Genomic DNA, 25789 nt, shown 5'->3' on the forward strand with positions numbered 1-25789 from the left:
TTTACATTTGTTCTGCCAGATCGATGTACGTGTTTGTGGTCCTCGGCAGCTCGTCAAGAATGAGCTTTCTTTTTGCACAATTAATAGTTGGGAAAATGGTAGAATGTGTCTTTGCTGTACAATAATAAAAAGATCTTTTTATGCCCCCCCCCCCCCCCCCCCCCCCTTTCCGTGGCGGAACATGATGTTGGTATTTTTCTCAATATAAAGATACATCTTAATCGGTTTTTTTGTGTTCTGGTAAATCAGCTGGAAATACACCTGTCACATAAAAAGAGGAAGCTAGGAAGTCGGTTGGAGTTTCTCTGCAGGGAAAAAGCTAACAAACCAAGACACCGAGGTCTACGCTCCAAGGGAGGCAACTACCAAAATTACTCTTCAACTCAAAGAAACGACGAAAAACCTCGAAAACGAAAGCATGGCGTCTGTTGGCAGTCTTGAGGAGGAGGCTCGGAAAAGAAAAGATCGCTTGCGTGCTCTGACTAGAAAAACAAACGATTGTGACTCGGCAAGAGAGAAGCATGAATCGGAATCAACCGAAAAGGAAAAGTTACCGAGGTAAGTTTGTAATTTCTAGACTAAACATCAATTTTTTTTAAAAGGTTCAGAATCAGAGCTTTGTTTCTCACTCTCACCAGAGACATAGGCCTAGATAGAAGAGATGCGAAGCGCTGTCTTCCCGCTCGCGTTATCTTCGCCTACGGCAGGGGCAAGTAATCCTCCCACTGGCGCCAAGCTCGCGGTATCTTCGCCTACGGCAGGGGCAAGTAATCCTCCCACCGTGGCGCCAAGCTCGCAATTGTTGTGTTTTTAAAGAGTTATAACTGTTTCATAAAAAATCATAGATAATAAAACATGCAATTTGTTAATTATTTGCACTCAAGAGAAACAGAAAATCACAAGAAGAAGATTATTGCATCATTTGGTGAGTAGAAGATGAATCCTAAAGAGTAAAGTAAGCAATTTCGCTCATTTCTCCTTAAAAACTTTTTATCCACACGCCAGTGTAAGTGCGAGAACCACTTGAGTGAGACTTAAAAGCATCAAATTTAATTACAGCGCGTCAAAAATTATACAAACAGATTAATGTATACACCAGTAACGCATTTGCCAGTTAAGGGAAAGCAAAGTTGCGCACAAAAGAAAATATTAGCTCCCAAACATTGCCTCCATGCACAATGGACTTAGAAACAATGGCCGCAAGAACCGAAGGAACCGTTTTTGACTCACTTCGGGAACCCAATCCTCTCAAATGCGTTCGTGTGCACACTATTGAAGCTACAGAATATGAATCAAGTTTACTTACCACTGATATCTCTCGTCTGAAGCTGGATATATCCAAAGAAATATGACAGAAAAGCACTTCAAATCGGTGTCAGAGAGCAAGCGAACAACAACGTAGTACGGGATGATGGCTAACAATCGCGCGAGGTCACGCTGACCGAGCGCGGTACCCCAAGAGTTCACGCGAGCGGCCTTCGCTTCGCATCTCTGTATGTAAATATCATATATATGTCTCTGCTCTCACTTAGGCCATAGACCTAACTATAGGTCCCTGCTTAGGCTGAAGGTCTATCTTGAACTTTAGTGTGTTAAAATTCACAGCTCATAATTCAGAGGCATTTAAGCCTCCAAATTTGTAGAACCTGCACTTGTAATCATAACAAGTCATTTTAGATCCCTTTGAAGTCAAGGAATGAACTCCGATGAACTGTACGAATGCATTTCGTTTACATGCGTCAAAGAAGGAATTATCCGTGTCAGTGGACAGTGGAGGCAACTCTGTCGTGTAATTGATGTCCCTTGGTTGACAACGTACGCCATTTTCGCCGATCAATCAACCAAATTAATTAATTATGCTTAGGCCAACAAAAAAATTTGTCTGTTTCTGGTAACATGGCTAAAAAAAATAGGGTAGGTAGGTAGGGATTTTTTTCTTCTTTTTTTTCCCCAAATGTAGACCAATAAAACTAACTTTAAAAATCGCGCAAAGAGACTGGATTCACTAAACATAGAGACAAGACACTCAACACATTTACAAATCTGTGACAAAGACTGAAAGAGTATGACATGTTTTTCTTTGTTTACCTGGTCTGATATTTCCATGATGAAACAGAAAAGAAGACTTGAGACATCTTACATCTTGAGCTTGGACAAATGGGAAAATTTTTTGAGTTTGGAAAAAAAAAGTTTAGGGTCGGCGCCGAAATTTAGGGTCGGTCGGGTGACCAGAAACAGACAATTTTTTTGGGGGGGCCTTAGGTTTGGAGCTCAATCCGTCAATTAATTTCACAACAAATGTTCTTTGGCTTGATTAAAGGTACTTGTATCAAAAATAATTAAAGAATGCCACTCGATTCTGAGCTATGAATTTAACACACTAAAGTTCAAGATCATAAGATGACCTTATGTCGACCAAAAGAGGGGGACTCCCTGTAGATATGGAGTTTCTGTAGGCGTTTTCCCTGTATACAGGGAATCCCCCTGGATGTGGATGGAGTTCCTGTAGCGTTTCGCTGATCTCGTTGAAAGTCACGTGATGCTTAGCGACATCAGTAGAATTTGATGGACTCACTCATATTCAAAAGTCAAAAGATCACATCTGGCATGTCTGTCGACTATATGAACTTTTACCCACAGTCAGGATTCCGACCACTGCCGAGTAGTGCGAAAGGGAGGCTAATGACGTCACTGACATAGATATAGCCTGTCCAGACACTAAAGTCACAGACCCGTGTCTGTAGCCACAGCCATAAGTATTGGCTGTGGGTGGAAAACCAACAAATCGTTTACGAAGTTTAAAAAAAAAAGGTGTTTTAACTTACAAATTTACTTCATCGCTAAATCCTTCCCTTTACATTCAAGGGATGTAACACTCAATGCACGTTTTCGAAGGAATCAAATTTTGAGGTGAAAATGAAATCTATTGAATTTCATCACCAATTTTCTTCACTTGTCCCTCAAATAAGTATTGTGAGTATTGTTTTGTCATAACTGAAAAAAGTATCTTTTTCACCATGTTAATGATTTCTGCGCTGCAGTTTGTTGATAAATGTAGTACTATTAGCCTCGGGACTAGTAGTGATTCAACTGGTGCTGCTTGGTTCGTGGACGCATACAGTGATGGTTGACTTGGAATGGAATCGGTGACTCGTGGGCATTGTTGTTGCGATGTTCAATCTTTCATAAACCACTAAAACTCCTTTGAATGAAGAAGAAGCGAAGGAAATGAAAGAAAGAATTTGGCAAGGAGAAAACAAAGGTTGAAAGTTAACTAACCATTTCAAACGGTGACAGGACTTGAGCCTCCAACCTGCCCAGGCAACGGTCCAGCGCGTCATCCACTGTGCTATTTAACTGGCTGTTTAGCTATGTTTCATATGGCAATTCCATATGTTGACTCTTCCTTGAGTATGTGATGTCACTTCTACGAGGTTATATCTAGACCTACTCCCCCTCTTCCTATTCTATTCTCTTGAACATGTTGGCTTTTAATCAGGGATTTCCGCGGACACAACTTACAAATTCCGCTGGAGTAATCTATTTTTCCGCGTCCCATTTCATCACAGTATCTATAACTTGTTGACTGAATGATATGGAGAGAAGTGAAGATGGAACAGAACACTGGAGGCTTGAGAGTTAAATTGTGCTGACTGAAAACTCCTGATAACTAATAGTCATTTTGAGCTTCAATGCATTGAATCATACTGTTGCCAGTTTTGGATTATGGATACATGGTTCATTACGCAAGTATGCACTATTACAATGTTACCATTGTTGTGTGAAAGGTGTTTTTTTTTTGGGGGGGGGGGGGGGGGGAGTGAGGAAAATGTCTTTTTTACCTGATCCAAATGAGTTGAATTTTACTCTCAGAATGCACCAGATTGCACAGATTTTAATGTACCATTTAAAAAAAATTGGGGGAGCATGCCCCCGAACCCCTCTAGAAAAAAGGGATTTCCTCTTTTTTTTCATCACAAGATAGTCCCACCCCTGTTAATGTGAATTTTGACTCGGGGTAATGTGACGTGACACATCCTTTTTACAGACCGGTGTTCCGCAGCTATCGACCTCAGGCGGAAGAGCTCAAGGAGAGTGTGCTACCACGTATGAAACCAGGAGATGGTACGTTGGATGTAGTCTCAACTTACAGAGATCGGAGACTTTAAACAAAATTAATTTGGGTGTTGTGTGCTTTTAAATTTAACCCTTACACTGGTGCAATTCTGTAACACATCTTACATAGCCACTGGTGAATTAACAGAGAGAAAAATAAAGAAAAATGGTCATATAGGTTTTCGCATCCATGGGAGGTAATCGGAACCGACCAAACAGACTGACTCACTGAGCCAGTAGCGCGACATAATTTGTGACAACCAGGTGACAGTATACGTAAAGTAGCGCGACATATGTCGCGACAACCAGCCTAAGGGTTAACAGGTATGCTCAAAAACACAAATTTCATCTTGCCCACCAGATGTTTAACCCAGAAGATTCTTTCGTCTGCCAGTAATTTATTTGTTCATCAGCAAGACAATTATGAAAAAGACCAGCCCAAAAAGTACTGATTTTACAGAAAATAAGAATACATTGATATCGGTAAAGCAGATGGTAAGCTCATTGCTGAGTGGAATATGAAAAGAAGATAACACCTGGGTGTTAAGAACAGGGTCGTCTGTTGGAGGAGCGTTCAGAGAGTTTATGGCCATCTGTGAAATTATGTTCCATTCACCACTGGCGACTTTTCTCACTTTTGTCATCATCCCTGTTTAATGGTGATATTTTCAAGTGTTTCTAACTTGTACAGTTTCAAAGTTTTTGCACTGAAGATACATGTGAAACCAAAATGCATATCATCTTTTTTTTATCAAAAGAGGTCTCCTGTAATTTCACAAGACTTACTGATCCATGCTAGTTGGAATGGAATTAAAAGCATGTTTTAATCATACGTGTAGCTGCAGCTAATGGAAAAGATTCTACCTTCTTATTCTGCAATGGCTGTGAATGATCTTCAAGACCTCGCCAAAAAGCACTACAAAGTGAGGTAGACTTGATAGATACCGAGGGTGACTGTTACAAAGTTTGCAATGCTTGTTTCAGTGTCAGAGGAGGTGCAGGACCAGATCCAGGCTGGCAAGTCTGAGCATGTTGTCAATGAAGTGGTAAGTCTCAATGTATCACTTACTCTCTTACACTTACACAAGTCTCTTTCGTTTTCTGTTGGCAGTCATTGACATGCTGACATTTATTTCAAATCACCCAAAACGTTGCTATCAATTTGGAAGTACATGTACATTGTACAATGTATTGCTGAACTTTTTTGCACAATGGGGTGAAGCAAAGGATTTCGTGTAATTTTGGAAAATTGCTGAAACTTGCATGGTCATTGTAGCTAAGTTGCTGAAAAAAATGTTCATACTCCTTAGGCCCCCCCCCCAAAAATAGTCTGTTTACGGTAACATAGGCAAAACAAGAGGCGAAGCCTTCAAGGCTCACGTAAGAAATCAACAAACAGTAACACAAACTCAATCACTCCGTCACACATACACACACACACAGTCGGCATAGGTGATACGGTGCAAGAGTGCGAGACACTTGATTTAGATCTGTCTGTCTGTAGCCTACTTACTTACACGACTGCCTGAGATGGCCAAATCGACACTGCGCTTTCGACAGCGCTGCGCTTCCTCGCGCAGACACTGGAAACACGCTGAGCAGATTAACCTGTAGGAAATCTCCTTTGGTATCTTCTTTATCTATTTTTCTGAAGCTACGAAACCGAACAATGTAAAATCGTCTTCTCCGAATCGGCGAACTGCAGCTCGGTGATAACTGTATCTATACCACAATCCTTCATGCGATCTGACCTAACCTTGTCCCCTGACCTGGTCTACATACCACACACGACACAAACCAGTCACCTGTTTTTACCCCCCCCCCCAAAACCCCCCACCACCCGTTTTCTTTGGATACACACTTTAACTACATACGTGCCGACGAAATGTTGATCATTGCTTCAATACTTTGAAGCTGTTGCTTAAATAATAACCAGGTAAAATTAGTATTTCGGTGTTCAGTCAAATGTTAAAGTTTCTACCACAGACATACATACATCTTCTTCTATATACGACTTGTGTCTGTCTGTCTGTCTGTCTGTCTGTCTGTGTGTGTGTGTGTGTGTGTGTGTGTGTGTGTGTCCGCGATGCACGGCCAAAGTTCTCGGTGGATCTTTTTCAAATTTGGGGACCGTATTCAGCTACACCCCGGACACAACCTCATCGATGAGATATTTCAACACGTGCTCTCAGCGCGCAGCGCTGAACTGATTTTGGTTTTTCTCTGGATCCATTCCCAGTAACTCTTCCTTATCTTCTCCAGTGTTTTCAGCGTTTATCTCCCTTCCTTCGTGTGGCGTCAATCCATATTCCCGTTACTACGTTACTATTTTTAGAATGTCACGATTGCACCCGTAAGTTGTCCTTACTGTAAAAATGAAAAGGTCGAATCAATTTATAGCCACGCGAAAAATACACTGTCATCTATCTCTATATATTTATAGATATAGATATACATATATATATACGGCTTTTCTGTGTGTGTGTTTGTGTGTGTGTGTGGGCAACACCTGTGGATTGTAGAGTTCTGTTTGTGATGTGGTCTAGCGGCTTTGGTGTGTCAGTATTCATTCAAAGGGGGTCGAGTGTGACAGGGAGACTACCGTCGCCCTTCACAGCAGACTCTGCAGAGTTGTTCGCCTTAGAAGTTGTGGGCTTTCCTTGCATGTACCCGTAAGGTGTCCTTACTGTAAAAGTGAAAAAGTCGAATAAATTTATAGCCACCCGAAAAATACACTGCCACCTATCTCTATATATTTATAGATATAGATATACATATATATATATATACGGCTTCTCTGTGTGTGTGTGTGTGTGTGTGTGTGTGTGGGCAACACCTGTGGATTGTAGAGTTCTGTTTGTGATGTGGTCTAGCGGCTTTGGTGTGTCAGTATTCATTCAAAGGGGGTCGAGTGTGACAGGGAGACTACCGTCGCCCTTCACAGCAGACTCTGCAGAGTTGTTCGCCTTAGAAGTTGTGGGCTTTCCTTGCATGTACCCGTAAGGTGTCCTTACTGTAAAAGTGAAAAGGTCGAATCAATTTATAGCCACGCGAAAAATACACTGCCATCTATCTCTATATATTTATAGATATAGATATACATATATATATACGGCTTCTCTGTGTGTTTGTGTGTGTGTGTGGGCAACACCTGTGGATTGTAGAGTTCTGTTTGTGATGTGGTCTAGCGGCTTTGGTGTGTCAGTATGTGGGTGGCTGCCCCTTGTGGATGAGATAAAACTCCGTTCAGCTCTGTATGCTGTCAGAGCCCACGCGGTAGATAACTCTGCCTGCGAGGTCTTGACTGACTTTTTTCCTCAGCACCAAACTTATGAGGCCAACACCAAACATAGCACTCAACTCTTGGCCAAAACGCTACCCTTATCCGACACAGTAAACCGCATTCTAGCCGATAGCGGGGTGAAGGTCAGTGAGCTGGCCAGGGTCCCCCCGCCCTCCTACCCGCCCTGGCTTGAGGAAACCCCTACTATCATATACGACAGTGAAGATAATACTACCAAAAAAGATAACCCCGTCTACCTAGCTACTGTTACAAAAGAAACCCTAAACTACAAATTCTCGGAGCATTTAAAAGTCTTCACTGACGGATCCAAATTTGCAGACGGCAGCGTTGGCTGCGCCTTTGTGATCCCAGATCTTAAAATCTCAAGTAAATATACTCTTAATAAAGACATCTCCATATTCTCAGCCGAGCTATTTGCCTTGCTCATGGCATGCACTTTTATAAATGACCTCCCAGTCACACCGCGTGCGGTAGTTTTCTGCTCTGACTCGCGCTCTTCACTACAAGCTCTGCATCGAAACACATCAAATCGGGCAGAGCTACAAAGAGAAATCCTCTTTATATGTCACCAGTTAATCGCATCCGGCACATCCGTATCATTTCTCTGGGTCCCCTCTCACGTAGGGGTCCGGGGAAATGAACTAGCGGATGTCGCTGCCAAAGAAGCGGCAGAATCTAGCCCAGCTAACACTAACATTGGCTACTCAGTAACCGAGTTCTACAGTAAAATTCGTAAACTCATTCGAAGTCAGTACGTAATATCTTTGTCCTATCAACCCATTGATATGAACGATCTACACCCCGATCTCCCAACAAACCTCCTCACTATCTTCAGACGCCTCCGTGCCGGCGGCTGCCGCTTCCATATCTTTAACAAGTCCTGCCATTGTGGAGAACCCTATTCATTTCAACACATTTTCGCTCCATGCGCTACAAATAGAATTACCTTTAAAACCTTATATGACCATATGCAGCTCCATGGTCTGAGTCCCCAGGATTATTTGCGCAGTAGCAGTTCTCTAGGCTGGTCACACAGCTTGCTGCTGTGCCGACTGGTCAGGGACTCGGACATGGGGCTGTGGGTATAACTCTAAGCCCAGATTATCACATCAGCGTGTTTCAGTTTGAGGTCGAGTGGTTCCCGCCATCCCTCCTGATTCTAGCGACTACCCTCTAGACAACATATCCTCACCCTAGGCTCACTAGTCGCCAAACTGTACATATTGTTTTTATTACCATGGCCCTCGTGGCTTACATCTTAATCCTTTTATTTTTTAAAAATGTTTTGAGATTTATTGTTCGTGTTCCTCTTACTTGCTCATCTATTTGCTTTTATTGGTGATCCTGAAAGGTTCCACTTTTTAACTCGTTTTGAATAAAAAAAAAATCATTTTACAAACCCGTTATTCAAGATATAGAATACAGACTTATAATTCTTACCAAGAAACATCTTAACTACTTTTCATTTTAACAAATTCCACAGAGCATTATCAACTCAACCCCACCCCCTGCCCTCCTCTCCTTATTTTTTATTTCTTTCTTTTTTTTCTTTTTTTGAAAGCGGACAAACACTCAAGTCCTTAATGGCTCAAAACCGTAGGACTTTTAATATTAATTTTAACGTGTCAGTATGTACAGGCCTTCCTTCGAGAAGCCATAACAGTTATTCTCAATCCCGTTTGAGTGGACTTCGCCTTCAAAGGTGATTGTGGTGTTTTGGCACTCGGTTACATTTGGCGTCGTCGACAGCGATGGGACTCGACATGAAATGTTCAGGCCACTGAATCATTTTCGTGCTGTTCCCATTCCACCTGGGAGGGACCTAAGTTCATTCAAAGGGGGTCGAGTGTGACAGGGAGACTACCGTCGCCCTTCACAGCAGACTCTGCAGAGTTGTTCGCCTTAGAAGTTGTGGGCTCTCCTTGCATGTACCCGTAAGTTGTCCTCACTGTAAAAGTGCAAAGGTCGAATCTATTTATCGAAAAATCCACTGTCATCTATCTCTATATATTTATAGATATAGATAGATATATACGGCTTCTGTGTCTGTGTCTATGTGTGTGTGTGTGTGTGTGGAGGCAACACCTGTGGATTGTAGAGTTCTGTTTGTGATGGGGTCTGGCGGCTTTTGTCTGTGTGTATGTTCTGGCATTTGAGAAGCCATAACAGATAATATAGGGCTAAGAAATAAGCTCTAAAATTCTCAATCCCGTTTGACAGGACTTCGCCTTCAAAGGTGATTGTGGTGAACCGCCACGCTGTCTGTCTCTGTCTCGCGATTCACCCCGGCGAAGCCGGGTATTCCTCTAGTACATACGCACGCACGCACGCACAGACAGACAAAAGTTAGCATCGCATAGGCTACACTTACGTGAGCCAAAAAATCGGGATTTTTATTTGTTTTTAATTTCTCAATTTTTTTTATTTTTACGTTATTTTGCCAAAAAAAAAAGATTTTTTTTCTCCCCCAAATGCCAAAAAAAAGTCTAGGGTCGCGCGAAAAAATAGGGTCGGTCGGGATACCGTAAACTATTTTTTTGGGGGGGGCCTTAAGGCTGGAGCACACTTTGGAAAGTACGTTGGAGTAGCCTCCCTTCTACGTTGGAGTAGCCTCCCTTCCCGGATTTAGAACGCGTTTCGTGTCGTAACAGATTATCCACTTACTAGCCATATCCGTATGCAAAATAATGAAATAAACATTAGGAAATGGCAGACGTTTACAAATATCGACATTCTCTATCAGTGCAATAAAAAACAATCGTTAGAACTTGCATTTACGACATGTCGTGCGTGAGAACGTGTCAGTAAACAAGCACTTTTTGCCTTGCTGAAGAACCCCACGAGTCAAGCTAAAACAGACGACAAGTAATGGAAAGCAGTCTGCGGATAAACATAACAAACTACTGATGAAAAAGTATGTTCATCCCTGCTCTGGATAAAAGACATCGGACTGATGACAACGTGGCAGCGTTCACGCGAAAAGATTTTTTTTCAGATTATCGCTTCTACATTTTATTGCACGTACTTGGGGCAGATCTGAATTTCTGAAAGATGACAAATCGGTCTTGTGAGTTGAGAACCACATGTTCTTTGCCGACAGAAATCATATGGAACAAGATGTAGATTGTGTTGAAGAGATGTTTGCAGATTATCGCATCTACATTTTATTGCTCAGATCAATGCACGTAGTTGGGGTAGATCTGAATTTCGCAATGGAAGACGACAAATCCGTCTTGTGAGTTAAGAACCACACGTTCTTTGGCGGCAGAAATCACTATGGGACAAGATGAGGATTGTGTTGAGGGGCTAATACTGACTGACTTTAGATGAAGAGTTCCTAGACTGCCTGGTTTTTGTAGAGAGGAGGCATCATGATGATATCCTGGGTTTTTTTTTACGTTCTTGGTGACAACGCGCCAGAATCGCACGAAGATCGAACTCTCGAAGAAAACAAGTTTATCGCTGAACATTTGAAATGTGAAATGCTCTTCCTGTCTGACCAGTCTCCCCGTTAAATCCACAGGCTTCATTATTTATCAGGTAACTTACCAAACCGGAGTGTGTGTGTGTGTGTGTGTGTGTGTGTGTGTGTGTGTGTGTGTGTGTGTGTGTGTGTGTGTACACCGGATTACCACCATCAACGCACCCTTTTGGACTTTTCTACTATGCCTGCTGTGACATTCACGAGGATTATTGTGATTCTTGGACAATCGTGTGCCTATGCTGGACTTGCAGGAAGACAAACGGTGCCGGAACGGTATACGTGCTGCCAAGTGTGCACGTCCAGAGCGCAGTGTGAACCGAGAGTGAGTGTGTCATTGTGTGGAAGTTTTGCTTGATTGATTTAGTCATGATTTAATTTGCTTTTTGGTTCAATAGTAAAATCTGTGTACGTTATACTTTGTATTTTGTGGTGTGATTCGCCCGAGTGCGAGACCCCCATCCCCGAACGCCTCTGTGGGTGGAATTGTATATATATATATATACTTGTGTAACGTGAGTGTGTAGATGAGAATGTGAAAGTTGCTTTGGACCCAGATACACACAGCAGACACCAACGCAACAGCTAAGTTTCAGCCTGACAAAGAAATTCGAGTGACACAGCTAATGGCTGTACTTGTTATTTCTCTATTAAAACAAATGTTTCAAGATCTTTAGGCCAAAACAAATAAATTGTCTGTTTCTATTAACATGGCTAAAAAAATAGGGTAGGTAGGTAGGTGTTTTTGTTGTTGTTGTTGCCAGGATAGAATTCTTGAAAATAACTAAATGACACAAAGAGACAAGACTCGCTATAGATAGATTTATAAAAAATAAAAAAAATGTGACAAAGGATATAAAATGATTGTTTTACCTGGTCTGGAATCTTCAGTAGTAATTGCATAAAAAAAGTCTGATAATTATATCAATTATCATGTTAACTTTTTCTTAAAATGGGTGCGTTAAATCCTAGTCTGTTTGTTTTTAATGGACTAAGCAATCCTTGGACTGACAGAAAAGATGTATTTTAAAAATGTCCAGTTGCTTTTACTTATTTTTCTAATTGGAAGAGAATACAAATTATGCACTCTTTTCTGTTCAAATGGGTAGAGGGCGGGGGTAGTAAAAGGATCACAGTTCAAGATTTTGCGCGACAAGAGGTGTGTTTCTTTTATAAAGAGCAAAAACTCAGCTTGGTATCTAACACTATTTCTGAACACTGTAACCACTTTAGCACTTTTTTTCTTTTTTTTTCTGTCTTCCAAACTTCTAATTCAGCTTCAAAAATGATTAAAAAAAAGGGTTTTTTCTTCTGAAATCTACAGTTAAATCACTATTTTGGATATTCTATTTTGCTTCCCTATTTATCTTCTTAAGTTTTTGATCATCTGATTACCTTGCTTTTCTATTTGGAAGATAATATGCACTCTTTTCTGAAAAAATGGGTAGGGGGTGGGGGTAGTAAAAGCATCACAGTATAAAATTTTGTGCGACAAGAGGTGTGTTTCTTTTAACTTTGATGAAGAGGGATAACTCAACTTGGTATCTAACACTAGTTCTGAACACTGTAACCACTTTAGCACTTTTAATTTATTTGTTCTGTCTTCCAAGCTTTAAATTCAGCGTATAAAATGAGTAAAACAGTGTGTGTTTTCTGAATTCACCAGTTAAATCACTCTGTTGGATGTTGTTTTTTGCTTCCCTCTTTCTGTTCTGAAGTTTTTGATCATCTGACTACCTTGCTTTTCTATTTGGAAGATAATATGCACTCTTTTCTGAAAAATGGGTAGGGGGTGGGGGTAGTAAAAGCATCACAGTTCAAGATTTTGCGCGACAAGAGGTGTACGCGTGTTTCTTTCAACTGTGATGAAGAGGAATAACTCAACTTGGTATCTAACACTATTTCTGAACACTGTAACTACTGAAGCACTTTTAATTTTTTTTCTGTCTTCCAAGCTTAAGTTCAGCATATAAAATGAGTAAAAAATTGTTTTCTTTTCTGAATTCACCAGTTAAATCACTCTGTTGGATGTTATTTTTTGTTTCCCTATTTCTGTTCTGAAGTTTTTGATCATCTGACTACCTTGCTTTTCTATTTGGAAGATAATATGCACTCTTTTCTGAAAAATGGGTAGGGGGTGGGGGTAGTAAAAGCATCACAGTTCAAGATTTTGCGCGACAAGAGGTGTGTTTCTTTTAACTGTGATGAAGAGGGATAACTCAACTTGGTACCAAACACTATTTCTGAACACTGTAACCACTTTAGCACTTTCATTTTTTTTCTCTCTGTCTTCCAAGCTTTAAAATTTAGCTAATAAAATGAGTAAAAAAGTGGGTTTTTTTCAGAATTCACCAGTTAAATCACTATGTTGGATGTTCTATTTTGCTTCCCTATTTCTGTTCTGAAGTTTTTGATCATCTGACTACCCTGCTTTTCTATTTGGTAGATAGTATGCACTCTTTTCTGAAAAAATGGGTAGGGGGTGGGGGAAATAAAAGTATCACAGTTCAAGATTTTGGCCGACAAGAGGTGTATTTCTTTTAACAGTGGTAAAGAGGGATAACTCAACTTGGTATCTAACACTATTTCTGAACACTGTAATCACTTTAACACTTTTAATTTATGTTTGTCTGTGTTCCAAGTTTCAAATTAAGCTTCAAAAATGGGTTAAAAAAATGTTTTTTTAATAATTCACAAGTTAAATCATTATGTTGGATGTTCTATTTTGCTTCCCTCTTTCTCTTCTTTAAGTTTTTGATCATCTGACTACCCTGCTTTTCTATTTGAAAGATAATATGCACTCTTTTCTGAAAAATGGGTAGGGGGTGGGGGTAGTAAAAGCATCACAGTTCAAGATTTTGCGCGACAAGAGGTGTGTTTTTTTTTAACTGTGATGAAGAGGGATAACTCAACTTGGTATCAAACACTATTTCTGAACACTGTAACCACTTTAGCACTTTTAATTTTTTTTTTCTGTCTTCAGTTCCAAGCTTTAAATTAAGCTAATAAAATGAGTAAAAAAGTGGGTTTTTTTTTAGAATTCACCAGTTAAATCACTATGTTGGATGTTCTATTTTGCTTCCCTATTTCTGTTCTGAAGTTTTTGATCATCTGACTACCCTGCTTTTCTATTTGGTAGATAATAATTATGCACTCTTTTCTGAAAAAATGGGTAGGGGGTGGGGGAAGTAAAAGTATCACAATTCAAGATTTTGCGCGACAAGAGGTGTATTTCTTTTAACAGTGGTAAAGAGGGATAACTCAACTTGGTATCTAACACTATTTCTGAACACTGTAATCACTTTAACACTTTTAATATATGTTTGTCTGTGTTCCAAGTTTCAAATTAAGCTTCACAAATGGGTAAAAAAAATAGTTTTCTCATAATTCACAAGTTAAATCATTATGTTGGATGTTCTATTTTGCTTCCCTCTTTCTCTTCTTTAAGTTTTTGATCATCTGACTACCCTGCTTTTCTATTTGGAAGATAATATGCACTCTTTTCTGACAAATGGGAAGGGGGTGGGGGTAGTAAAAGCATCACAGTTCAAAATTTTGCGCGTTAAGAGGTGTATTTTTTTTAAAATTGGTAAAGAGGGATAACTCAACTTGGTATCTAACACTATTTCTGAACACTGTAATCACTTTAACACTTTTAATCAATGTTTGTTGGTGTTCCATGCTTCAAATTGAGCTTCAAAATGGATACAAAAGGAATTTTTTCCGAATTCACAAGTAAAATCACTACGTTTAATGTTCTATTTTGCTTCCCTATTTCTCTTCTTCTGTTTGTGATCATCTGATTGTTATTTTGTTTACATTTTCACAATACAATATTGCAACTTATTCAGTAGTGTTTGCGTGAAAAAATCTGATACCTATGCTTAAACTTCAGTCGTTATCTTAAAATTTTGCGCGTTAAGCCCTTTATATTTTGTATTTTCCTGATAAAGCAAACATTGAACTAACAGAAAAAGTAACTTTTAAAACTACCTAATCACTTTGAAATTGGGCCTCCAAAGTGTTCTCCAGCCTTAAGCAACATCCTCTCTCTCTGTCTCGATCTCTCGATCTCTCTCTCTCTCTGGATGTTTGAAAGTAGTTGTAAGACTTTAGTTGATAATGTCGTCTAAAGGCATAATTTAAATAGATTTTATTACTAACCGTACCGTTGATGAATTTATCTACATGCACAAACTTAATATCGATGTCTGTCTGATGGTTTTGACATGTAAGCAGACCTGGGAACCCATACGATTTCGCCGTATTTTGTACGCATGATTGTCGAGAATACGCTCAGTACGGTCAGTGGGAAAAAAATACGACGAGAAAAATTCCTAGACTACTTTTCTTCACAAGCCCATCCTGAAGCCGATCCAGGACTGGGTGGCCGAGTGGTAACGCACTTGCGAGAGGTTGCGAGTTCGACCCTGCGTTAGCAATTTTCTCCCCCCTTTCCTAACCTAGGTGGTGGGTTCAAGTGCTAGTCTTTCGGATGAGACGAAAAACCGAGGTCCCTTCGTGTACACTACATTGGGGTGTGCACGTTTAAGATCCCACGATTGACAAAAGGGTCTTTCCTGGCAAAATTGTATAGGCATAGATAAAAATGTCCACCAAAATACCCGTGTGACTTGGAATAATAGGCTGTGAAAAGTAGGATATGCGCCGAAATGGCTGCGATCTGTTGGCCGATGTGAATGCGTGATGTATTGTGTAAAAAAATTCCATCTCACACGGCATAAATAAATCCCTGCGCCTTGAATATGTGTGCGATATAAATTGCATAAAATAAAAATTTAAAAAATTAAAAAATGAATCCCTGCGCTTAAAACTGTACCCACGGAATACGCGCGATATAAGCCTCATATTGATTGATTGATTGAGTATTTTGGCACATGATTACGTCACTATATTAGCCGCCGTCGAAAAAAATATAATCGGATCGTGTCAATCAATCAAAACAACCAGGCAAACGAAAGTACGGTATTTGGCGAAATCGGCTCCGAGAATAAACAAGTGAAACAAAGAAGAAAAGTGAAAAAGTTTGAAGAAAAATATCACACACACACAATTTGTAACCAACACACACATGTAGTCCCGCCCGGAATAAGCTTTTTGGGGATGATTTACGAATTTTGCGCACATTTCGAGCAGACAAAAACACAACATAGCGGCTCTCGCTCCTCCAACTATCGCGAGACACAAAAAAACGAAATCTTGCGCGCGCGAGATCCTGATACATCCGGTGTTAATCTGTATGCTTGTCACGGCGACTTGTTGACAAACGAAGATTCGCGAAAGAAAGAGAAAAGCGCCGAGTCTTGAGTAGAGAGCTAATAAAGTACCGGTAATCGCTAATCGAGCGAAATGAAAATCCGCGGCGACTTCCATGAGGTGAATGCTATTCAAGTTTAGGTAACGTTTTAGCCGCATCTTTTTATAAGCCGCAATGCGGTACAGTTTTTGTCAGTAAAAATTGAAAAAAGCATTTGTTTTAAATGTATAGGTAAACCTAATTAACGGTGTGACGGACGCGCATGAGGCATGTTTTAATCATGGATGTGCAAACGCTGTGTGGAGTACGCTCATTTTTTTGAAAATACACCAAGTTTGTTTGGGAATACTCAAAGTGCAAAACAGGGGTTCCCAGGTCTGTGTAATTCTTTTGACAGAACTATTTTTTTGTAGCCAGGACATTTGGACCCATACATATTTTCAATCCAGGTCGACCTGACCTATTGTTTTCTGAGTTTGGGAACAACAATGCCTTGTGTTTATACCTTGCAACAGGAGAACAGAGCAAGTGGCTGCTTTTCTTCTTGTCATCTTCACAAAGCAGAGTTGTTCGCTCGGGAGATTCTAAAATCAAATTGTGTCATCGTGTTCCAGGATTTGATGAACTTAGCCCCGAGGAAGCCTGACTGGGATCTGAAGAGAGACTGCGCCAAGAAGCTAGAGAAATTGGAAAAACGCACACAGAGAGCTATCGCTGAGCTGATTCGTAAGTTGACTGTTTTGCCAAAGTAACAAGGTGAAATAGAAAACTGAACAGATAATGAGGTAACCATACACGAAGAAAGAAAATGAAAGTAACAAGTTATAGGTATGGTATTAGTAAAGAAATAAAAAGGATTAAAATCAGTTAAGAAGTAAATTGAGTAATTTTCTGTTGAAATCTGCAACTACTTCTTCATTCAAAGTCTTACCAAATGTGTGGTATACCAGTTTAAACATGTAAGCGATGGAAACAAAATGTATATATATATATATATATATATATCAATTTTTAAGAAAAGAGTGAAACATTTTGTTGGAAGTCAAGAAGTTATTGATGACATTTGACAAAATTCTCTTTTAGTATTTTCAGATGCATGATGACCTTTATATTTCTGATCAGACTTCCATCCCAATCGTAATGTCACACTGATAAACGCTTGTGCCTTGCCTTTCACATTTACCAGTTTGGATTTTGTTAGTTGTTAGCACCTGTTTGTGAATCATCTCCTTCCTTGTTTGAAGATGATGAATTTGTTTGGCACAAGGGAGGTAATTTAGCTCTGAGTTTGCAAGAGCAGTAATACTTTATCCAATTATTGTTGCTGTCTTTATGTTATGTTTTGCAGGTGAACGTTTAAAAGCCAGTCAAGATGACCTTGTGACAGTGGTGAATGCCAGCGAGGCTGTTGCTATGGCAGATAATGATGAAGACTAGATATGCATGTGAGAGAGAGAGGGGGAGAGTATATTGGGGGTGCACACATGTGGATGTGGTTGTGTGAATGCATGTGTTTGTGGGCATGAGTATGTTCGTGTTTGAGTGACTGTAAAAACACTGGAGAAATTTCGTTTTCTTTCATTGTGACTGTTTATAGTAACGTTAATCAGAAAACAATTGTCAGTGTAATGTTATAAAATATGACACGTTTTAAATATTCCTTGTTTGAATTTGTGTTTTGAAAGAGTTTTGGGAGAAATGTGATTAGTCTGTATAAACTTAATTGAAAAAATGTAAGCATTTTGTTTTAATTCACAGTGTCACTGCCTTGTTGCGATCCTTGTGGGGATGTTGATTTATTTTTAGGGATGCCATTCCAACCTAGGAACGCCTAGGGGTTATGATTATATGTTTTAAGCTTGATATTAATTGGGCGAAGTTTACTTCACGAAGCTCGCTGCATAAAGCTTAGGCACTAAATTTTAAGTGGAGTCTTCGCAAAGTCAACTTTGGGCTCAGTTTAAGGACAGCCGTGAGCCATGCTTGGGTGTTAAATTGTTTCACTACTGGGTGAGAGCTTTTCCTATTTTCTGAGAGACCAGTCAGTAAAGGTTAGGCAAGTCGAACAGCAGTATTTATTAAAGAAAAAGAAAATAGGGATTTAGTTGTGTTTTTATGTGAATCATTCAGAGCTTCAGAGGCTTGCAAAGAAGCCCTGAGCAGGCCGTACCTTGCTGGGGGTTCAGACAGTCTTGGTATGAGTGTGAATACATTTCTCTTTCTGTTTGAAAGTGGAAATAAAGGACCATGAGTAAAAGTAAAAACAACCTGTTGTCTTGTGTCTTTTGGTTTGCATGGAAGTTGTGATTTGCTGAGTGAATACATGGAACACAAAAGAAAGAAACAAGCAAAACCAAAGAAGTATGATGAATTTTTTCAGTTAAAAAAAAAGAGAACAAAAACGAACTTACATTGTAAAAGAAAAAAACAGCTGCAAAATGTATTAAACTCGACAGAAGTGAACTTCAAATAGTTTAAAAGCATGAATAACAAAACAGCGACAACAATGACGATCAAAAACTGTAGGATATGACTGTCGTGTACTAACTATATGACAAACTATCTTGTTCCACCCCACACACCCTGACACTGTTTCAAAGGCAAGAAGCAAACAACAAATTACACAGGGGGGATGACAGTTGAGAATGTATAGTCTCAAGTATGCAAAATTAAATTACCAAATGCCCACCACCAGATTGGTGATGTCAAATACCCTTTGACCCAGTCTGTCCTATGGGGGATTGCATTTCAGCTCGGAAGCTTACAAATTAGTAAATTAGTTTGTTCATCAAATTCAAAATCATGCATAAAACTAAAATAAACACAAAACCGGTTTCATTGTACCTACATGTATTCTTTTTTTTTGTGGCCAGAAATATATGGATATGTGATTCACTTAAACATGGGTTAAGGGTGGAGATTTTTTCCGATCTCCCAGGTCAACTTATGTGCAGAACTGCTAGTGCCTTATCCCCCTTCGTGTGTACACGCAAGTACAAGACAGTGCATACGGAAAAGATCCTGTAATCTATAATACATAATATTAATAATAATACGAGAATTTATAACCCGCACATATTCACCTCAAGGCGCACTCATACACATTCTTTCGCATTAACAACTCATGCACACTCATATACACTTACGCATACATTACATGAAGATGACAAGGCAACAACACAAACCGAGACACGGCACTCAAAAGTAAGCATGAACAAGTCGCGAAAGGCGAAACTACAACATTTAGTCAAGCTGCAGACGTCGAACTCACAGAATGAAACTGAAATGAACGCACTGCATTTCTTCACCAAGATCGTATACTCGTAGCATCGTCAGTCCACCGCTCGTGGGAAAGGTAGTGAAATTGACAAGCCAGACTAGCGCGGGATGGTATCTCTGTTCTTTTTAACTTTCTGAGCTTGTTTTTAATCCAAACATATCATATCTATATGTTTTTGGAATCGGGAACCACCAAGGAATAAGGTGAAATAGTTTTTAAATCAATTTCATTAATTTGATTTTAATCATAATTTTCATATTTTTAATTTTCAGAGCTTGTTTTTAATCGAAATATAACATATTTATATGTTTTTGGAATCAGCAATAAATGAAGAATAAGATGCAATTATTTTTTGATCGTTTCCAAAAGATTTTTTTTTATAACAATTTTCAGATTTTTAATGACCAAACTCATTAATTAATTTTTAAGCCTCCAAGCTGAAATGCAATACCAAAGTCCGGCCTTTGTCGAAGATAGCTTAACTAAAATGAGGGCGTGACAGTGCTGCCTCAACTTTCACAAAAAGCCGGATATGACGTCATCAAATACAATTATCGTAAAAAAGAAAAAATTGTCTGGGGATATTATACCCAGGATATCTCATGTGAAGTTTCATAATAATCGGTGTAGTAGTTTCCTCGGAAATGCTCCACACACACACACTTACACACATACACCATGACCCTCATCTGGAATCCCCGTCCATGTTAAAACATTTAGTCATAATTTGATTAAATGTAAAATCAAAAGAAACTTTCAAATGATAATTATGTACATGGCTATTTACAACTGCTCTGATTTAGGCTTGCGGGTGAGGTGAGGTAATCCATGTCAGAGTTCGGTGGGTTATAGAAACACGAAAATACCTAGCATGCTTCCCTCGAAAGCGAAATCATCTTGAACACACGGCCAGTATAACTGGCCTTGACACGGAACGATTCAAGGGGGGCAATCTCAGTCATCTGAAAGAGGGAAATCCAAACGCAATCCGCCTTGTTCGATTTTATGGGCTTGGACGATAGAGAAAAATAAGAAAAGCAAAAGCTGGAGTCCAGTCTGGACGAAACTGCTATCAAGAACGCAGAATTGATTTTTTTCTGAGTTTTTTTTAGCCGTAAGCGCCATGTTTATCGGAGCAGGAAACTCTTTCAGAGTGAGGCCCCTTTGTTGGTTTCACTGCGGCCGCCAGCAGTTATGAGAAATTCGAAATGAGAAATGGCGCTTACGGCTAAAAAAAAACCTCAGTAAAAATCAATTCTGCGTTCTTGATAGCAGTTTCGTCCAGACTGGACTCCAGCTTTTGCTTTTCTTATTTTTCTCTATCGTCCAAGCCCATAAAATCGAACAAGGCGGATTGCGTTTGGATTTCCCTCTTTCAGATGACTGAGATTGCCCCCCTTGAATCGTTCCGTGTCAAGGCCAGTTATACTGGCCGTGTGTTCAAGATGAGTACGTATGGCTGCCTGAAAAACAATCAAACATCATCCTGAACTCAGATCAAATCACAGGCGGAAAGTATCGTCCACTGGACTACTACTATCACAGAAAGATGATAGTAGTCGTCCAGTGGACGATACCTTCCGCCTGTGATCAAATTGAGTTCGGCCCGGCTCATTCTCTCCCTGACAGGATGCCTTGAGTTTCCTTGTCTGGCAAGGAAACCGATTTTTGTACATATTTAGAGCTTTTTGTAATGTATTATTGATATAAGTAGATTCGCGATCGTCGATAATGATTTTTCATGGTGTTTTGTAAAGTTTCAAGCGAGCTATTTTTCGCGGCTGTATTTACTGTGCGAACAACTCTAAATATGGCAAAAGTGTCACGTGATAATCAACCGTTTGGTTTCGGCGCTCACTGGAGCAGACGATTTTTTCTGTAACCAGTTGACAGTGATGAAACCATATATTGCGGTCTCCTTCCGGCAACAGTCCCAAAATGTCGACTTGTTTTGACCTTAGAACAATGTCTTTATCCCCGAGTACGCTAGTACAAGGGTCCAGCAGTCTCGACTTAACAGCTTATTGCTGGGAAACTACTGGGCGCAGTTCGTTCAAAAGTTGATACACTAACTTGATAATAGGTCCGATTGATCGTATTAAAACTTCATAATGTTACCTGGGACCTAAATGCGAAATAAATCACAAAAACGACTCTTAACGGCGGGCGGAATTCGCGGTGGGATAGAACTGCGGTTCGGCTCATAGAACGGTGCAAGGTCTCGGCATACCAAGACTATGGCATACTCGTAGCAAACGGCCGCCGAATGGTACCGTAAACCAAGAATAGTGACGTAATTACGTCACGGTCGAAAGTCTTTGACGTCAATGCCTCCCTGTAGTCTTTTTCTCCGTCGCGCGGTGTGTGTGTGTGTGTGTGTGTTCATTTTGTGCACATGTGTTAGTGTTACTGTTTGTGTGTGTGTGTGTGTGTGTGTGTGTGTGTTGTGTGTGTGTGTGTTTGTGTGTGTGTGCGTGCACTGATGAGTCTGTACTCGTGTGTGTGTGTGTGTGTGTGTGTGTGTGTGTGTGTGTGTGTGTGTGTGTGTGTAAGAAAGAAAGAGAGAGAGGGAGGGAGTGAGGGAGAGAGAGTGTGTGTGTGTGTGTGTGTGTGTGTGTGTGTGTGTGTGTGTGTGAATGTCTGAAGAGTACTCGGGTCCAGCGCGAGCGTTTTTTTTATCATAACTGTGAAGAACAGAACGGAGATCACTGTCGAAGTCGGCCAATCTGCAATCATTTTCGTCTCGCGAACACTGATCTCAAATTTAGATCAATGCTCGCGAAAAACATATGGGAGATAACTCTGTATTTTTGTTTTGATAGATTCGCGTGGGACTGTAGCGTCCGGCCAGAGAGACAACTGCAATATAGCCGTGGAGCGATGCTTATCAGAATGGATCAAACATGTGAAAACCCACTCGTGCAAAAAACATGAGTGAACGGGGGAGTTTCAGCCCATGAACGAAGAAGAAGAATACATGTACTCAAAAATTAAAGAAAATTCGTTTTAGAATTTAGTGCTTTCTAATCTATATTTTTGCCAATATCTAGCTGGTGTTAATTTCACTCCATTCATCACTATAATTATGTGAAACTTCTGGAAATTAAAACAAAAATTAGTCTCACTCTTAATTTGAAAGCATGCACTATCACCTTTAACAACAGCTAAAGTTTTTCATTGCTTGAGATCGTTTTCAGTGCTGACTGCATATTATGCTAGTTACGATTTATCCTACATACGTGAGAGAGACACCAGTGAGATAATAATCGTTCAAATCACACGTGTGTATATCATGTAAATGAGGTCATGTCAAGCAAGTCTGGCAGGGACCTGTTTTTTCCACAGCTTATGATGCCAAAGTCACCGAGACAAACGTCATTATAGAAACACAAATTGCGCTCGCTAATTACCCTCGATGAATCTTTAGAACTAACACGTCACGCCACACTTTCAGAGTGACGTTTCTTTGCTTTGACGTAATAGATTGCACGAGGCTTTAGAAGAGATCGAGGTTCTAAAACAAGCGTCTTCAATTTAGCTGCCTCGAATGCAGGACATTTTCAGTAAAATACACGTAAGTACAGTATGTAGGATAAACAGAATACTACATGGCTTGCTGTTCTGTACCAGATTTACACTCGTTGCTTTTTCAAATAGTGAACAGCTCGCTTTCGCTCGCAGTTCAATATTTAAAAAAACAACTCGTGTAAATCTGGTACGACACAGCAAGCCATGTAGTATTCTCTATATATATGATACGTGATAAATAAAGAACAGTGATCTTGCGTCGTCTGCTGGAAATCAAGGGCAGACTACCTTCGTGTTTCCCGCCCTCGTGCTGCATTCTGGGCAACGTTGCTTTGGAAAGATGGCTGACTCCGAAGAGCAAGAGCCGACTCCGGCTCAGGATATCGTCGTAACAAAATATAAAATGGCTGGTGACATGGTGAACAGTACGTATATTGTGCTAAAAATGTGTCCCATCCGTCGTTATCTTGATTAAGGGCAATGCAACTTTTCTGTAAGGAATTTCACTTGTTATTAAAACTTGCCATGTGCCCGCGGAAAACCAGCATGGCGGATAGCGACCATGTGGACCCAGGAATCATTGTCCTCACGGGGTCACAGATGTATAGTTTCTTAATTTCGTACTTGGTAAGGGGACTGTCGTGTATTATTTGCACTCATAGATTGAAAAGTGTGAGAAAGTGAGGTATGTGGATACAAGAAATGTATGGTGACCCATGCGGTTGCTCAACAGCTGGCAATTCCGACCAGTATCACAAATGCCAGTGGCACTTCCTGCAAGAAAAAAGAAAGCGGCAGAGAAAATGGCAAGCACATATACATGCTAAAACACATGTATGGAAATTGCAAATACTTAAAGGGTGTAACAAGTGGTAGCATTGTTTCTTTAGTACTGGCATTACTGTGTGTGCTCACGTGCTTAATGATGCAGCCATATGCTCAATTGTTTTTTAATACAACATAACAAAATTGTACTTCACACTCTCGTTTGGCTTACTTGTGCCACGTTTAGATACTGGTTTCGTACCTCTGACCTGATAAATTTCATGAATGAATATGAAAATCTGAACAAGGTAGATGAAATCTGCGCTTAATCGCAAAGTTTCAGCTTTGAAAGCAATTAACTTACGAGGGTATGAGACTGAGAGAATACCATTCGCTTTATGACATTTTATGCATTGGGAAAAAAATTAGCAGTAGCTTAACTTAAAGCACACGCTTTAGAGAAAAATGAAAAAGTGTGTCTGGAATCCTGGTTCTATGGTTTTTGAGGATTACTATGTACATGAGGATTAGCCTACTATTTACATGAAGTCTCACGCAAAAGGTCCCAACAGGTTCCGAGATACAGACACTTTTGTGATGCACTGGGTCGTCCATGACCCAGGAAGCACAGTGAAGGTTGTAAGTGTAACACTAACAGTTTTGCAGCATGCAAGGAATGATTCAGTTCAACTGATTCCTGATGCACTTTTACTTTTTTCTTTCTGTGGTCCCCCTTCTGACTCTGAGTGGTACTTTTTTGATGCATAGACATACATAGTAATAGTAGTATAGTTGCTGAGGCTAGATTTAGTCTTTATGGTTGTTTTAAATTCATTCAATCTAATTAGTTCAGTCACTTTTTATAGCAGTTGCAAATTCATAAGTTGTATTAATTTCCATTTTGTTGCAGACATCCTGAAGGAGATTATTGGGAAATGCGCCCCTGATGCTTCAGTGCTAGAGCTGTGTACATTTGGTGACACTCGCCTGACGGAGGAGACCCACAAAGTCTTCAAGAAAGACAAAGAGATGAAGAAGGGTGGGTGTGTCTGACAAATGTCACTATCGCAAGGGAGTTAATTGTCCCACGGGGGTGGGGGTGATCTCTGTATCGGTGGTTTGTAAAAGGAGATGGTGCCTTGTGCAAGCGTTGTATGCATAGTATTTATTACTATCAATTAGACTATTGGACTAGATGACTGAATAGTGTAATGATTGTTCAAAATATGTAAACTTGTCAAATCATCAGGTTCTCTAAGTCTAAGGCAGGGTTTAGCCTGTAAGAAAAAGACAATGGGACATTTGTCCCCCTCAGCCAAATTCTGATGGGACATCATAGTCGAAGGCAAGAAGCGCAAAGCAGGCCAGGCGGTCCAAAAATGCAAAATATAGTTGTATTTGATGCCATATGATATGCGAATGTGCTTGTGTATCAGGTTAGTGTGTGTGTGTGCGTTTTTGCTTAGGTCTTTCCGAACACTGCATGGGGTGGCGCAGTGGTACGTAATCTCAGTGCGCCCTTTGACGCACTGAAGGGAATTCCAATGGGACATTATAAGATGTTTGATGGGTTGTTGACAGACCAGCTTTTTTGTCGGTCTGAGGGGGAGCATATCGTCTTTTGTTTCATATTTATTGCCGTCTAAGTTCAAGTGCAGTGGTGCTTGCAACTGAAACGGCATCAATCCACGGCCGGTTCCGCTTCCGCTTTTGCGGCTGTGGCTTCTGGTTGAAGGATGGTGTAGCCTTCTGCCGTTAACACTGTGGTGTTTGGTAGTCGGCACTCATCAGCCTTCGGCTTCCGGTTCCGTTACTGCGGTTCCTCTGCTGTTACACAGGCTGTGTTCACTTCCTCTTCCAGTCTTTCAGCTGGTATGAGGCAAGTGGATGGAGAATCCGTTCACGGAGTTCCGGCTTCAGGGGATTTTTCCCAGCCTTTCCCTCTTTTTGGCAGGTGTTGCCTTATCGGGGTTTGGTTTCCGGTTCTCATCCTTTCGAAGATCGTTGGGATACTACTGAACGGGATGATGAGAGTAT

The 25789-nt window shown here is 40.3% G+C and overlaps 2 protein-coding genes across 2 annotated transcripts in view; both read left to right on the plus strand.

Annotated features, from left to right (window-relative positions):
* Window positions 1-386: 386 nt before the first annotated feature.
* LOC138947641 (coiled-coil domain-containing protein 12-like) lies at window positions 387-18446 on the plus strand. The gene is made up of 5 exons (XM_070319151.1): window positions 387-558; window positions 4049-4125; window positions 5101-5162; window positions 16794-16905; window positions 17528-18446. The coding sequence occupies exons 1-5, from the start codon at window positions 419-421 to the stop codon at window positions 17614-17616; spliced, it is 480 nt and encodes a 159-aa protein (XP_070175252.1). The 5' UTR covers window positions 387-418; the 3' UTR covers window positions 17617-18446.
* A 4807-nt stretch (window positions 18447-23253) lies between these two features.
* The window catches only part of LOC138947645 (proliferation-associated protein 2G4-like), a 55523-nt gene continuing 52987 nt past the window's right edge, over window positions 23254-25789 (plus strand). Inside the window, exons 1-2 of the mRNA XM_070319153.1 lie at window positions 23254-23412; window positions 24663-24791. Of these exons, the coding sequence (XP_070175254.1) occupies window positions 23328-23412; window positions 24663-24791 (214 nt within the window). The 5' untranslated portion in view covers window positions 23254-23327. The remainder of the gene's footprint in view (window positions 23413-24662; window positions 24792-25789) is intronic.

This window comes from Littorina saxatilis, linkage group LG14 (genome assembly GCF_037325665.1).
Source record: "Littorina saxatilis isolate snail1 linkage group LG14, US_GU_Lsax_2.0, whole genome shotgun sequence".
NCBI lineage: Eukaryota > Metazoa > Mollusca > Gastropoda > Littorinimorpha > Littorinidae > Littorina > Littorina saxatilis.